Here is a 15970-nt window from a genome sequence, read left to right as displayed (position 1 = left end):
GGGCAGGGAAGAGGGCTTTTCAAATGTTTCTGATGCCCAGTGAGGGTTAAAAACCACTGGACTTAGAGAATTTCTAAGTTTCTGAATCTAACTTTCTATGACTTTACCAATGGGTACTTTTTTACAGGTCAAAAACCTCCAAAAAAAATCCTGTGGTTTCATTATTAATTTGGGGGAAGGGTGGCTAAGGGTAGGCAGTACCTTGCCGTGCCAACAATCCTATGCTGAAAGGTCAAACAGCCCGTGAGTCACCTCTAGTCTCAAGCATGCCTCCTGGGATTCAAATTCAAAAGCCACAGGCATCAAGTCATAAAAGAGATCCCCCACCCCCACCCCCAAAGGGGCCACAGATGCCTGCATCTTGCCCTTCTGGGTTTGTTCCTCTGGGTTAAAGTACTACTTACCAAACTTGGGTCATTCACAATTTTTGTCATGTCTGTTTACCACAAATGCTATTACTTAACCTTTTTCTTTAAAATCAACTCACTAGAACAATAAGAGTATTAGCCCTGCTGAATATTAAAACTTAGTACAGAGCCTCTTTAATTAAAAGTGAGATGTTGGCACATGAATAAACACAGACCAATGAAACACAATAGAAAATCCAGAAATAGGTCAAATTAATTAAATCTGATAAAAGATAGCATCTCAAAACACTGGGAGAAAATGGGATTTAATTGATTGACTGTGAAGGTCTAATTGGCTTTATGAATGGGGAAGCATCTCATCTAGCAACTAGAAGGGCGCTCCCAGAAAATGGAATTTTATTATTATTATTATACTCACCTGAGGATATATTTTTATTAATTTTAGAGAGAGAGGGAGGGAAGGAGAGAAAAAGAGAGAGAGAGAGAATGATTGGTTGCCTCCCATACTCAACCCAACCGGGATCGAGCCTGCAACCTAGGTATGTGCCCTGGTTGGAAGCGAATCCGCAACCTTCGGTGTATGGGATGATGCTCCAACCAGCTGATCCAACCAGCTGATCCACCCAGCCAGGGTGAAAATGGAATTTTTAAAAAATTGATTACAGAGATGAAAAGAGAGGGAGAGAGAGAGAGAAACATCAATGCTGCAAGAGAATCATTGATCAGCTGCCTCCTGCACACCCCCCACTGGGGATATGGCCGCAACCAAGGTACATGCCCTTGACTGGAATCGAACCTGGGACCCTTTAGTCCCTAGGCCGACGCTCTATCCACTGAGCCAAGCCGGTCAGGGCCGAAAATGAAATTTTTAATAAGTGGTATTGGGATAACTGAAAAATTAGATAGAAAGGATAAAGTTGGGTCTAGCCCTCAAGCCATATATTTTATCCCACAAGGATCAGGAAAACAAACAAACACCCCACTATGTAAGCAAGTACCAGAAAAAACACAAGTGAATTCAACCTAGAAGCGTAGAAAACTTTCCAGCAAGAAGCAGTGAGTAATGGTCAATGGGTTCATGCTGCCTGTCACTACTTGAGCCAGTTAAGCAGAGACAGGGTTGAATCCTATATGAGCGTTTATGCCAATCCTGCAGGCAGTATGGGAGCAGCAGGTCACCCACAAACATCTGCTCTGCCTCTCCCCATAAGCCAGCTGCTTATATTGGGTAGAAGAACAAAGATTACGTGGGGAAGTAGGCTAAAGGTTATGCCAAATGGGCAGTTAACAGATAATGCAGGCTGGAGATTTGCAAAGGTCTGTGGGTATGCAAAGGCAGGAGGTGGGGGGGTCTTCAAAGGGCTGGCAGCTTTGGTTTTTCCAACAAGGTTGAGTTAATCTTTCCATGAAATGGGCCGAGTTTCCAGTGAGCTCCCAGGTCCCAGGTGCAACTCCCAGCCAGGTTAGAATGTGCTTTCTTTAATCAGAACAAAACAATTACGGTTAACAGAGCATGATTGATATTTCTTACAATTATAGCTGGACCCCAATATCCTATTTCTGCCCCTATCAAAGAGACTGGAAAAAGAAATCTACTTACTTTCTCTTTAGTAATAATATCCACAAAATCACATGCATCAAGAACCCCTTCTGCATCATTTGGGCGCCACCTCTGCAGAACCAGTTTGCCCAGGCTCTGACCTGCTGCCCAGGGGATGCCATGCGAGCCCTCTCAGAACCCACGTGGGAACTCCTGTAGTGAGGACAATCCTTTGTCACATGAGACGGCATGAGAGATGCTTCTCCCTTTCTCCCCGAACATCAGTCCTCACCCATAATGGACACCTGTACCAGCTCTTCCTCCTCCACTTCACGCCCCTCTCCCCATTCCTGCTCCCAGAGGTCACACGCCTTCTAAAACTGCTCTCCCAGGAGCCTTTGTCTTGGGTACGGCTTTCTGGAGAATCCAGTTAAAATTAGTGGAGTTAACACACTAATGTTTCTAATACACAGAAAAATAAAGACTTTGCTATTAAAATTTAGAAAGCATTCCTCAGGAGATTAGCATGCTTCCCTACTCCCCGAGAGTGGGCTGTGAGTAGAGACTTTCCTGGGAAGAGGACAATAGGAAAGGGGGGATAAATGAATGACTTTATATAGTGATGACACCTCAACAGTCGTAAGTCCTGCGGTAGTAGCTCCCTCTCTATATGTGATGTATGGGACTTCATCACTGTGTCTTCCTCCCTAAAACGTATCACCCCAGTCTAATCATGAGAAAGGCACAAGAGAAATTCTAATGAGGGGCTCCCCACAATATGCCTACCCAGCACCAAACTCAAGGAAAGTCTGGAAAAGGACCACAGCCAAGAGGAGCCTAAGGAGGTATAACAACTCCTGTCATGTGCTGTCCTAGATGGGACCCTGGGACAGAAAAAGGAAATGAGGAAACTTGAGTGAAGGATGGACTTTGATTAATAATAATGTATCAATATTAGTTCACTAAGTATAAAAAATGTTCCTATGTAAGATGTTCACAGGGGAAACTGTATATTTGGGACAGAGTTTGGAAACTCTCTGTAGTATCTGCTCAATTTTTCTGTAAATCTAAAATTGGTCTAAAATATAAAGTCTATTAATAAAAAGAGAACAAAAGCTTTTAAAAAGCTTCCTCCACCTCTGGCAATGGGGCCTGGGATCTGCATTTTGGGAGGACATACACACAGTGATTCTTATGCACAGTGAAGTCTGAGAAACACCTGGGATACTGAGAGTTTTATTACATTATGTCCTTATAAAGAAATAACGGAAAACACCCTCCAAATCATGCCTCATGGCAGCGGTATGGAAACACAGACAAAAGCCCAGTCCCCCCAGCAGTGCATTAATCCATTAAGCAGGTAATGAAACAGCTTTCATCTTGGATGCCAGCTTCAACTGCTTGGGGTGGCTGCCCGGAATGTTGCACCTGGAAGGACCTATGCCAAGCGGAAAGAATGGCATGATTTACAGTCCATTTTATGGTGCCAGTGTCAATATTTACTAAGCATCTAGCAAGTGCCAGGCACAGTGCTAAGCTCTAGGGATCCAACAGAGATCGATACGGCCTAATCCTTTATGAAATACAGGAGAGAAAGTGTAATTACAAATACAGCTACAGAAGAAATGTGAGATGCCATAGCGACAAATAACAGGGAAGGGCCCTCAGGCAGCCTAGGGGCCACGCACTGCCTCCCTGAGGAGGTGGCATTTAAACAGATTTGAAGGCTAAGAAGTTAGCAAGGTGAGAGGAAAAGGAGGTGGACTTTGGTCAACGCATGAGTTAGTTCATTAGATCTTTTCTTACTTAAGGATTCCCGGAGAGAGAACAAAGAGAAGATCAGAGCAGTAGACACAGTTCCTCAAAGAGGCCAGAGTGGAGGGCAGACCCAAGAGAAGGCTTAAGGGTGCAGGGAGCCTTGAAGGAAGGGACTTAGGGCAAATATATCACAAGGGGGAGAGGATGGAGGTGTGTAAGAGGCTTCCAACTCCAAGCTCACATAAGCTCTTGTAAGGTAAGCTGTCCAGTGTCTCCAAAGATACGGGAAAAGGTGTCTCTGGAGCTTTACAAAGCCACGTCTGTTTTACTCTAGAACGAGAAACACACACATTGGCACACATTTCCCCCTTTCCCATTGCTTCCATGAATTTCATAGCTAAGTGCACTCAATTACATTAACTTTCTTTTTTTAAAAAAAAAATATTTTTCATTGATTTCGGAGAGGAAGGAAGAGGGAGGGAGAGAGAAACATCAATGATGAGAATCAATGATCGCTGCCTCCTGAACACCCCACACTGGGGATTGATCCTGCCACGCAGGCACGTGCCCTGACTGGGAATAGATAGAGTCATGACCTCCTGGTTCATAGGTCAAAGTTCAACCACTGACCCACACCGGGTGGACACAGTAACAATTTCTTAATCTAAGTACTCTGGTACAATGATCTCTACCCCAAAGTAGCATGCCTCCAGTTTTGTCTTTATTTCAATAGCTCTATTTTGTGTCTCTTAGAGAGAATGTCCCCAAATCTTTTTTAGAAGTTGAAGCATCAATAGCAGCTGTGGTTTTTAAACCAAATACTAATGATCACATATGATCAGTAAGTCACACAGTGATTTGACAAAAGGGCAGAATATTTGAAATCAGAATCGTGCCAGGTTTTCCTTCCTCACAGACACAACAGACTGGGGTGGGGAGGTATATCACTAACCTCTACGGAGCACTATAAGCCAAGAACCTTCGAGGTGTCCTCATTTGACCCTCACAAAACCCTGTGAAGGTGGGGCAGCTCTTCAAAGAGCTCTAAAGACACGTGCTCTGAGTATCTTTAGAGACAATGGACAGCCCACCTAAGGCTTGGATTTAGGAGCCTCTCACATACCTTCGGACTTATGTTTGAGAAGGTTAAGAAATCTGCTCCATTCAGCCAGCCTTAAGGAGTGGCTCTGGGGCAGAACCCAGGTCTGTCTGACTCTAAAACCCAGCCTGTTTAGAATACAGGGGGCAAAATGTGACCTAAATCAGTTATAACAAACACAAACTTCATTCACAGCTACATTATCTCCAAAGCAAGGAGTAGATGATGTCTTTCACATGGCCTTAAAGATAAAGACAGTGCATCTTCAAACACAGCAGCTAGAGAATTCAGGAACAGGGCTCCCTCCACTGGCAAGCACAGGGAGCCACGCCATTTCCTTCTTTTGAATCCTTTCCTAGTCCTTCCTTTGCTTTTTTTTTTTGGGGGGGGGGGGGGGGAGGGAGGGGAAGGGGACCTCTAAGTTAAGACCAGGATTAAACTTCCTTTCATTAACTTTATCTCTTTCTTTCTATCTTCTTTGTTTAAATTTAACATTCTTATAATATGTATCAGTAACTTTAAAAATGTTTATAGCCTTTGGCATCAGTAATAATACCATTTTGCTAATTAACCTTAAGAAGATAATCAGAGAAGCATGCCGAGATGTATGTACACAGACATTTACCATCAAGGTATTTTCTCTTTTTTTTTTCAAATATATTTTATTGATTTTTTACAGAGAGGAGGGGAGAGGGATAGAGAGTTAGAAACATCAATGAGAGAGAAACATCAATCAGCTGCCTCTTGCACGCCCCCTACTGGGGATGTGCCCGCAACCAAGGTACATGCCCTTGACCGGAATCGAACCTGGGACCCTTGAGTCCTCAGGCAGATGCTCTATGTATTTTTAATGATGGATTGCTCAAAACAAGCTAACTATCCTAAAACTGGGGTACTGGTAAATAAATTATGGTATATCATGTGATAAACTATTATTAACTATTTAAAATGTTTTCAAAGAATATTTATGACAAGGAAATGCATACGTTAAATGTAAAATTTCCAATACAAATGCTTAGTACAATATTAAGTTTGTAAAAATGTTACACTTAATGAAAAAATTAAAGAAACTAAATCACATGTTTTACGGGATTATCCCTAACCAGCAGGATCAATACTGATTTTAAAAAAGTGGTGACTTATGCCCTAATCGGTTTGGCTCAGTGGATAGAGCATTGGCCATGCACTTGACCAGGGTCAATTCCTTCTTTATACCTTTCTATGTTTTTTAATTCTCTACATTCAACATATATTTCATTTAAATCAGAAAAAAATTATTTTTTTAAAAGTAAGAGAAAATTGCCCCCAGAATTATTTCTATGGGGATCTCCTGCTTTTGGGCTAGGAAAGAGAAAACGGTGCCCTTGATGAGGGACCAGAGCCCTTCCCGAGCCAACCCTGAGTGCTGGAAGTGCTCCTCGATAAGTTGCCAGGGCGTTATTATTGCACATCTGCTGCTCACCCGATAACCTGGAGTCATCAAGCGTACAGTCCACCGCAAGGTTGAAACCTGGGTAGTATACATGTTCCCTTTAAAGGGAAGCAATCTTTATGTGAAACAATGCTGACATAATTTATTTTCATGTAGTTTATTTATGTACAATTATAAACTAGGTCTAAATTTTTGGTTTACATAACTAGACACAAACAACCAAACCAGTAAGATTCAAAATGACATTACTTTAAAACAGTGGTTCTCAACCTTCCTAATGCCGCGACCCTTTCATACAGTTCCTCATGTTGTGGTGACCCCCAACCATAAAATTATTTTCGTTGCTACTTCATAACTGTAATTTTGCTACTGTTATGAATCGTCATGTAAATATCTGATATGCAGGATGTATTTTCATTGTTACAAATTGAACATAATTAAAGCATAGTGATTAATCACAAAAACAATATGTAATTATATACGTGTTTTCTGATGGTCTTAGGCGACCCCTGTGAAAGGGTCGTTCGACCCGCAAAGGGGTCGCGACCCACAGGTTGAGAACTGCTGCTTTAAAATGAAAGGATGAAGTAGCTCAAATTAAAAATCATCACCCACAAGGTAAATACAGTAATGGCAGTGGCCTAAAAACAGGTAGACAGAACAGAAGAGAGCCTAGAAAGATGCACACACACAAGTCCCATAGCCCCTAGAGCTGGCCTTCCTGACGTGACTTCTAAAGACATCTGGAGGGATGCTCCCCCCTCCCTCATTCTGTAGCACTAAGTTCAGAAATGTACTTGGACCAGCTGTTAGCGCAGGCTGCTGGTGTTCCACAAGGGCTGTGTTTGTGCCTGTGTGTCTTATACTGTACCTTGCAATCACATTGCACTCTGTAGTTACTCCAAGATTGATGAAGTGCCGTTGGCCCAGATGACCTCCAATATGCTAGTCTGGCCATGACTTACATCTACAAGGCTGGCTTTGATGGGGGCAGGTAAGCTTTCTGAGGATTGGAGGTGATCACTCAGATGTTACCAGCTGCGACTATGCACCCCTGAAGAGGATTTTGGGATCCAGGTGTTTGTACAGCCATTCAACTTAGAAAACATGGCTGCCAGGTATCTACTGATATAATCAAGTATCTGATCAGCAATTTTGAAGAAAAATGTAATTTTAACTTTTATCTCATTCCAATTATAAGAATAACTTTAAAAAAAATTCTTACATATAAAACAGAAAAACAACTTAATATGTAACCCATCTTCTAGAAGAATTCCGTCCTAAACATAGGAAATGATGGGGGGTGGGGGGGTATCACAGAGAAAATTATTCAATGACATAAAACTCTCAAACTTCTTTATATCAAATCTTTAAAAGATAAAGGGAGATAGTGGGAATGTTCACAGAAGAGACTGTTATCAACAAATGACTAAAGTATATAAACAGAAATATATTCATATACTGTGTATCTGGGGTTTCTTGATGTTGTTTTGGTAGAAAAGGGATGCAGAAAGGGATTCAGTAAATGTCAGTGAATCTTTTAGGGATGGGGGATATTTGGGGGAGAGAGAGGTCTGGTTCCTTCCACCTCCTTACCCATATAATCTAGTACCATGGAACAATAAGCCCTCAAAAATGATTTATGAAGGAAGATATGAAAATACATTAAGGTCTGTTACAAAAAGAATTCAGGCAGTAGACTAGAAAATAATGAAAACTTCAGACACAGCTTCTTCTTTTTTTTTAAATCTTCACCTGCTAGAATTCTTTTAGGTAAGAGTGGAAGGGAGGGAGGGGGAGAGAGAGAATGATCGATGTGAGAGAGACTTATTGGTTGGTTGCCTCCTGCAGATGCCTCAACCCGGGAGGGAATGAACCTGCAACCCAGGTACCTGCCCTTGACTGGGAATTGAACCTGAGACCCTACGGCGCGTGGACCGATACTCTAACCACTTAGTTCACCGATCAGGGCAGACATAGCCTTTTTTATCTGAGTAACTGATTTAACAGGACTTTTTTGCTAAAACGTGGACCAGTGCCACAAGTGTTCAGCTTATTGGTTAGAATGCATCTGCAGCCAAGGCCTTTCTGAGACACTCCTTCGAATGGAGAGTTTGGAGACTACATTCTAGACCTTTATCATTGGGTCACTTCTAGGTAACCGAGGTTACCTAGGTAAAATGATGTGTTATTTTCATTTTAAAAATTCAGGATTGGACAAAAAGGAAAGTGCTTTTCATGGATAAGACAAATTGCTTATACGCATCCAAATCAAATGAGCTGACAACAGACGTGACGAACAGACATAATGAATAGACTCCCTTGATTTTGGGTCCATTTGAAAGAGCCAAGTATTTGAGGTCCATGTAAATATACTTATATAGATGTTTAACTATAAATAGTCTGCAACAGAAAATCATGTTAAACTGTCACCAGCATTTAAAAAATGTGTAAAAAACCAATGACTTAAAGAAAAAAGAACTGGCTGACTCATTTTGGAAAAAAAATTTAAGAACTTTCATTTCTATGTCCATGTCTTTTTTTAAAAAAAAAAATCTGATCCAGCCCAGCAGGCGTGGCTCAGTGGTTGAGCACTGACCTATGAACCAGGAGGTCACGGTTTGATTCCTGGTCAGGGCACCTGCCCAGGTTCCCCGCTTGATCTCTAGTGTGGGGCGTGCAGGAGGCAGCCAATCAATAATTTTCTCTCATCATTGATGTTTCTTTCTTTCTCTCCCTTCCTCTCTGAAATCAATAAAAATGTATTTTTTTAAAAAAATCTGATCCAAGCCCTAGCTGGTTTGGCTCAGCGGATAGAGCGTCGGCCTTCGGACTCAAGGATCCCAGGTTCGATTCCGGTCAAGGGCATGTACCTTGGTTGCGGGCACATCCCCAGTGGGGAGTGTGCAGGAGGCAGCTGATGGATGTTTCTCTCTCATCGATGTTTCTAACTCTCTATCCCTCTCCCTTTCTCTCTGTAAAAAATCATTAAAATATATTAAAAAAAAAATCTGATCCAAAAGAATGGGACCTAAGAATGCTATTCCACTATTGTTGATAAAAAAATTAAATGTTCTAGTCAAGGGGACCAGATAAATGGTAATTTTTATCAAATAAATAATAAAGGAAATCAAGACAGGAGAAAGATAGATCTATGGAAACAAGAGAGGAAAGCACCCACTTCTAAAATCCTTTGCTTCACAGTAATAATCTGAATTAAATTACCATATTTTCAATTAATTAGATATTAAGAGGAACTAAAATGTATTCTTAAAATTATTTTGATTCCAGATCTTTTCACTGACAGAGACAACCTAATATAGTTCCAACAGAACAAAAAGAAAAAAGTAATATTATTCTCTGCAGCTTCTGAAGCCCAGCAACTTAAATCCCCTCCAGAATTGAATAAAGACTCAAACTGCCCCTGAAAATGCAAACATCAGGACTTCTTATTTCCAGTAACCATGGACTAAGTAAACCTGAACAGAGAACTAGAAAAGCGGGGAAAAATAGAAAAAATATCTGCTTGGAGGCTTCAGGGAGGAAGGCATGTCAGAGACTCCGGGAGGTGAACACAGTTTTGGGGGCTACTTTTCCTGGCGGGGGGTGGAGGGAGGGTGAATGCTAAAGGCTGGGTGTTGGGTTGGGGGTGAAGGTGCTGGGAAGAATTGGACACTAGGAGGCTGGACAGAATGGTCTGGCTCTCACAAGGACTGCAGCTCCGCTTAAAAACATCTCAGTCCCTGTGACTGCATTGAAGTGACTCCAGATCTTAAGTGCCCCACTTGCCCGACAAAAGCAAATGTGAGTTATCACTAAAAGAGAAAAACATCATCTTCGGCCTCTAAATATTTCCACAAACAATTTTGCAAATATGATGTCCAGCACACAATTATAAAACAAAACAAGGCACATAAGACAAGACAATAAGAATGAAAACCAACAGAAGCAGACACTGGAAACGACTCACACATACTACCATAATCAAACTTTAATTATACATTCTGTAGTCAAGGAGATAAAAGACAAGATTGAGTGTTTTGGCAGATAACTGTAAACTATAAAATGAATAACAAGTAGAAATTAAAGAATAAAAAATATGTACCTGAAATTAAAAACTCAATTGATAGGTTTAATAGCAGATTATTCATAGTGGATGAGGAAGAGGTAAGTGGGATTATCAGAATGAAGGACAGAAAGACAGACAGAAAACATAGAAGAAAGGTTAAGAGACACAGAAGATACAGTGAAATGTTCTAACATGTATAATTGTAGTCCCAGAAGGAAACTCGAGAGAGAATTGGGCAGAAACAATATTTGAAGTCCTAATGGCTGATGACTTCACAAAATAATGAAAGACATGAAGCCACAGATTCAAGAAGCCCTAAAAACCTTAATTATATATTTTTAAAAATTGTTGAAAACCAAACACAAAGAAAACACTTAAAAAACAGCCTGATTAAAACAGACAATTGATTTCTCAACAGAAACAATCCAAGTCAGAGATAATATATTTAAAGTGCTAAAAGGAAACTGACAAATCAGGAATTCTGTAACTACTAAAAAACCATTCAAAAACGGAGAAAAATGTTCTCAAATTAGACTGTGGTGATGGTTGCATAATTTTTTGAAAATACCAAAAACCACTGAACTGTACACTTTTTTTAAAAAAAATTTTAATATCCCAAATGGGAATCAAACCAGTGACCCTTTACTGCATGGGATGACGCCCAACCAACTGAGACTCAGGGACCAGGGCACTAAAAAGCACTGAACTGTACACTTTAAATGGGTAAATTTCATAGTATGTCAGTTAGACTCTGATAAAGCTGTTTTTGTTTTAACTGAAGGCTAAATAATGACATTTGGCAATAAGCACTATAAGAATCTGTCACCAGCAGACCTGCACTAAAGAAATCCTAAGGGTATTGTTCCAGCAGAAAGAAAATGACCCCAAATGGAAGATGACAAATGTGCAAGGCAGAGCTATGGGTAAAAGATGACCCTTTTGATAAACACTGCTCTGAAAGGGTTCACTGGAGAACACAAGGCTTGAGCCTTACAAAACCTAACCAATGTCAAGGGGAAAGCTCGTTCTGTTAGCCTAAGCCAGTGGTTCTCAACCTTCCTAATGCCGAGACCCTTTAATACAGTTCCTCATGTTGTGGTGACCCCCAACCATAAAATTATTTTCGTTGCTACTTTATAACCGTAATTTTGCTACTGTTATGAATCATAATGTAAATATCTGATATGCAGTATGTATTTTCATTGTTACAAATTGAACATAATTAAAGCACAGTGATTAATCACAAAAACAATATGTAATTATATATGTGTTTTCCGATGGTCTTAGGCGACCCCTGTGAAAGGGTCGTTCGACCCCCAAAGGGGTCGAGAACCACAGGTTGAGAACCGCTGGCCTAAGCCTTGCACAACATGCTCCCCTTGAATGGTTATTTTACAGGAATTCCTGAAGACCATCACTCCTGCACAGCCCCCCGAGAAAGGACGTCTGGTGCCTGCAGAAGGACAAAAGACAAGGCCATAAAACTAGGATGGGAGGTGGACGGGGGGAGTCCTGATACCTGGGTCAAGCGGAAGCCCAGTCTGCAGCTCTCCCGAGCGCATAAAAAGCCTGCTCCCTCCCCAATTCACCGCTGGCTCTTTCTCAAGTCAGACCACCTGCACCCAGGTGCCTCGAATAAACATTATTTTGATTACACTAAACCTTGAGTCGTTCTGTGTGACCCCAGCCCAACCCCGAACCTTTCATGCTCAATAAGTGGTGCTGATAAGAAATAAAATTTAAACCCCTTTTCACAAGTTACACAAAAATCAATTCCAAGTGGACTGTAGATCTTAATTTGAAAGACAAACCAGTAAGATTTCTAGATGTTATAGAAAACTATCTTTTTTTAAAAAACACATTTTTATTGATTTCAGAGAGAGAAAGGGAGAGGGAGAGAGACAGAAACATCAATGATGAGAGAGAATCACTGAAAGGCTTAGGGGGATCAAGCCTGCAATCCAGGCATGTGCTCTGATGGGGAATCAAACCCTGACCTCCTGATTCATGGGTCCATACTCAACAACTGAGTCTCACTGGCAGGGCAGGAAGCTATCTTCTTGATCTACAAACAGAACTCTTACAAATTAGGAACAAAAAGACACATAAACCCCAAAAGAAAACTGGGCAAGACATTTGAACAGGCACTTCATAGGACAGGATACCAAATAAACATGAAAGATATCCAACCTTATTAGTCAGCAAGAAACTGCAATTTAAAACCACTCACCAGGATGGCTAAAATTTAAGGCTGACAATACCAAGTGTAAACAAGGATGTGGAGCACAAGAACTCTCACACACTTGCTGGGAGGAGTGTAAATTTGTAAAAACACTTTAACAACTTGGAACAGTATTAACTACTGAAGTTAAAGATAATGCATACCTTGTGAGCTAGAAATTCCACTGCTAGGTATACACCCAAGAGAAACGAATGCAGGAGACACATAAGAGTAGTCATAGGAGCATTAACAGCCAAAAGTTAGCTCGTGGTGCATTAATACAATGCAATACTATCTATAATAATAAAAGCGTAATATGCTAATTAGACCGGATAGCCAAACGACCTTCCAGATGCCATGGCTGCGAGGGCTGAGCCCCTTGCACGAATTTCGCGCATCGGGCTTCTAGTAGAGCAATAAAAATGAACTACAACAGAATAAATGCATTTCAACAACATCTTGAGTGAGAGAGCCAGACACAAAAGAATACAGGTTGTATTACTTCATTTAAATAAAGTTCACAGAATAGGCTAAGTGAAACTACAGGCACTCTAGTTTTTATGGCGCATGTGTTCAGAAGGTAAAATTACACACACACACACACAAAAGCAAGGGAGTGATTATCTCCCACACGTCGGGCTGGGCTGCCTCTGGAGCGGGACTTCCGGGCTGCTGGCAATGAATTAGTTCCTGACCTGATGACCAGCAGGGCTGCTGGCAATGAATTAGTTCCTGACCTGATGACCAGCAGACCCCCGGCTGGGCGAGACCCACAATTTAGGTCTTGCACTTTATGGGCGTTCGGAAGGGAAGGGAAAGGGGACGAGGCGGGGGAGAGGAAGAAAGCAGCCCTTCACAAGTAAGCCGAAGGCGGCTCTGAGAGCCGGCAGCGGGCGGCGTGGCCCAGGGGTCGCCAGCCCGAGAGACGGAGGCCAGAGGGGCTTCGGGCCGGTCTCCTGGGGGCTGCGAGGCGCCCATCCGGGCTTCGGCCACCATGTGGCACCGCGCGGCCGGCGCGCGGCCACACCTGCCTGGGGCGTCGACACCCCGCAAGGCCGGCGCGCTCGCTCCCTCCAGCACGCCCCCACCTCGACACCCCCGGCTTCCCCCACCGTTCTCGACGCCCCCACGACTCCCCCGAAGCCAGCCCCGCGCCCCGCGCTGCCCGCCGTGTCCCCTCCCGCCGAGGCGTCCGCGAGGCTCACCTCATTGTCGCTGCCGGGGCGGGCGCGCGGGGCCGGGCGCGCGGCGCGGGGCGCGGGGCGCGGGGCGTTAGCGGGGGAGCCGGCCCCGGGCGCGGCGGCTCCGCGTCTCGCTGGGCTGCGGGGGGCAGCGGGGGTTCATCTTCTCGAGGCGGGTGTCCGGGCCGCTAGCTGCGGGGATGGGCTGCGGCCGCGGCGCCTGACAGCTGGGCCCCGGACCCTGCCATCTTGGCGGGCGCGTGCCCGGGCCGGCGAGTGCGCGCGCCGCCGGAGAAGGTGGAAGGAGGGGAGGGGGCGGTGGCCCCCAGACCCGCGGACGGAGAGGCGGGAAGGCGAATTCAGCCCCAGGGCCGAGACGGAGGGTGCGCCCCTCCGCCCGCTGAGGGGGTGCGCGCGCGTGCGACCCTCCGCCCGCGGCCGCTGAGGGGAGAGCGCGCGCGGCGGTCCAAGCCCGACACAAAAGGCGCGGGGCCCCACCGCCCGCGCCTCCGGGAGACGGGAGCGGGGAGCTGCGAGGGGCGGGGCCTTGAGGGGCGGGGTCGTGATGGGTGGGGCGGAGCCGTGAGAGGCGGGGCGGAGCCGTGAGAGGCGGGGTCGTGATAGGTGGGGCAGAGCTGTGAGGGGCGGGGTCATGATAAGTGGGGCGGGGCTGTGAGAGGCGGGGTCGTGATAGGTGGAGCAGAGCCGTGAGAGGCGGGGTCGTGATAGGTGAGGCGGAGCCATGAGAGGCGGGGTCGTGACGGATGGGGCGGGGCTGTGAGAGGCGGAGTCCTGTGAAGAGGCGCGGGGACTTGGGAGACCGGGTCGTGAGAGGTGGGGCGGAGCTGTGAGAAGGGGATACGGGAGGGGCGGGACTTAGGGTAAAGGATGAGCGATGAGGGGCGGGGCCTAGGGGCGGATACAGGAGATGTGGGGTCGTGGGTGGGGCGGAGCCATGGTGGGGCGGGGCCTAAAGGAAGTGGGCCGTTGGGCCCGCACGTGGAGCGCTGCGCCCCTCCCCGCGCTGGGCGCTCCTGCACAGATAGAAGCCGGTGAGTGCGCCAGCGTCGGTGCGCGGTGGCTGGAGAGTTCCCGCCACCTCCGGCGCTGCCTTGCGCCCCGAGGGGCGTCGAGGTCACCGACTCCTGACGCCTCTCTTTCTAAATAAAGAGCCACGGCTGGGACTGGGAGTCGCAGCTTTGGGGAAATACCAGCACCGGAAGGATTTCCCGCGGCCCAACAAGAGCCCCACCTAACGCCCCAAATCTGTGAAAAATCACATCCAAGTAGGTCAGACCGGTTTTCTCTGGTTGTTAAATCCCCATCCTTCTTAAAGGTGAGCGCTTCTTGCAGCTGGCTGGAAACCGGAACCCGCAGGGTCTCACTTCCCCTATCCAGGTGGACACCTTCCCCTCTGTCACCGCACCATGGACATCACGTCTACCTTTCAATAAGAAGCTGTCTGGCGTGTGGCAGGGCCTGGCTTACCGCAGGTGGGCCCAGATGGAGAAGAGGCTGTGAGTGCTGTGGTTTTGCCCACGATAAGGAAGCGGTGGGGCCACTTCTCCCGCCAAGGTTTCTCTGACTCAGCATCCTAGCGCCCACCCATTGGTTGTCTGCGGTGGCACATCATTCCCGGGTGTTGCAGGTTGGTGTCTACATGTTTATCCCCCTCCCTCACCATCTACCTGTCAGAGTTCCTTAGTGACACGCTGTCGCATCTCCACTTTCCTTCTCCTGCTGGTTTGAACCTGAATCTTTAAACTCAAAAGGGCACCTTGGTTCCCTAGTCTTGGCAGCAGCCCCAGAGGGCATCAGCCCCTCCTAATCGGATTTGTCCCTCTCTCCCAAGGGTCAAGATTGGTCCTTCTTGGCCAATCAGAAGAGAGTTGTTAAGCCCTAAAAATTACTAAGATGGACAAGCCCAGGTCACTTGGTGTCATGTCGGTGTGCCCTGCAGAGGCAGGGTTACCCCTGGTCAGTGCATCTCGAAGTTCTCCGAGAAGATTCCCTGGGATATTGGCCTGTGTATTCCCAGCTTGGTTTGTGGAAGCACGTGGCCCACACTGACCTTCCGGTCAGGCACTTTCCCTGCTGACCTGGAGTCTGACAGGTTGTTACTATCCGGTAACTGGACGAAGGTTTGCTGGGAAATATCGATGGTAGAGTTGCTATAGAACACTAGCACCAAAGGCGAGGGGTACGTACCCACCCCCTCCAAACCCTTTCCTGCTACCTACCAATCCCCTGGAACAATAAAGACATCCACATTCCTTTTTTTTTTGGTTAATCCTCACTCGAT

General features: G+C 45.3%; 1 protein-coding gene across 1 annotated transcript in view; it reads right to left on the bottom strand.

The window, feature by feature from the left end:
* Nucleotides 1–14132, bottom strand: part of LOC139009902 (ena/VASP-like protein) — a 112579-nt gene extending 98447 nt beyond the window's left edge. The window contains exon 1 of the mRNA XM_070414034.1: nucleotides 13693–14132. Within this exon, the coding sequence (XP_070270135.1) occupies nucleotides 13693–13697 (5 nt within the window). The 5' untranslated portion in view covers nucleotides 13698–14132. The remainder of the gene's footprint in view (nucleotides 1–13692) is intronic.
* Nucleotides 14133–15970: the final 1838 nt, after the last annotated feature.

Source organism: Myotis yumanensis, unplaced genomic scaffold (assembly GCF_028538775.1).
Source record: "Myotis yumanensis isolate MYYU_CA2020_CCGP unplaced genomic scaffold, mMyoYum1.0.hap1 SCAF_1, whole genome shotgun sequence".
NCBI lineage: Eukaryota > Metazoa > Chordata > Mammalia > Chiroptera > Vespertilionidae > Myotis > Myotis yumanensis.
The sequence above is the reverse complement of the archived record's forward strand: the minus strand, read 5'-3'. Positions and strand labels throughout refer to the sequence as shown.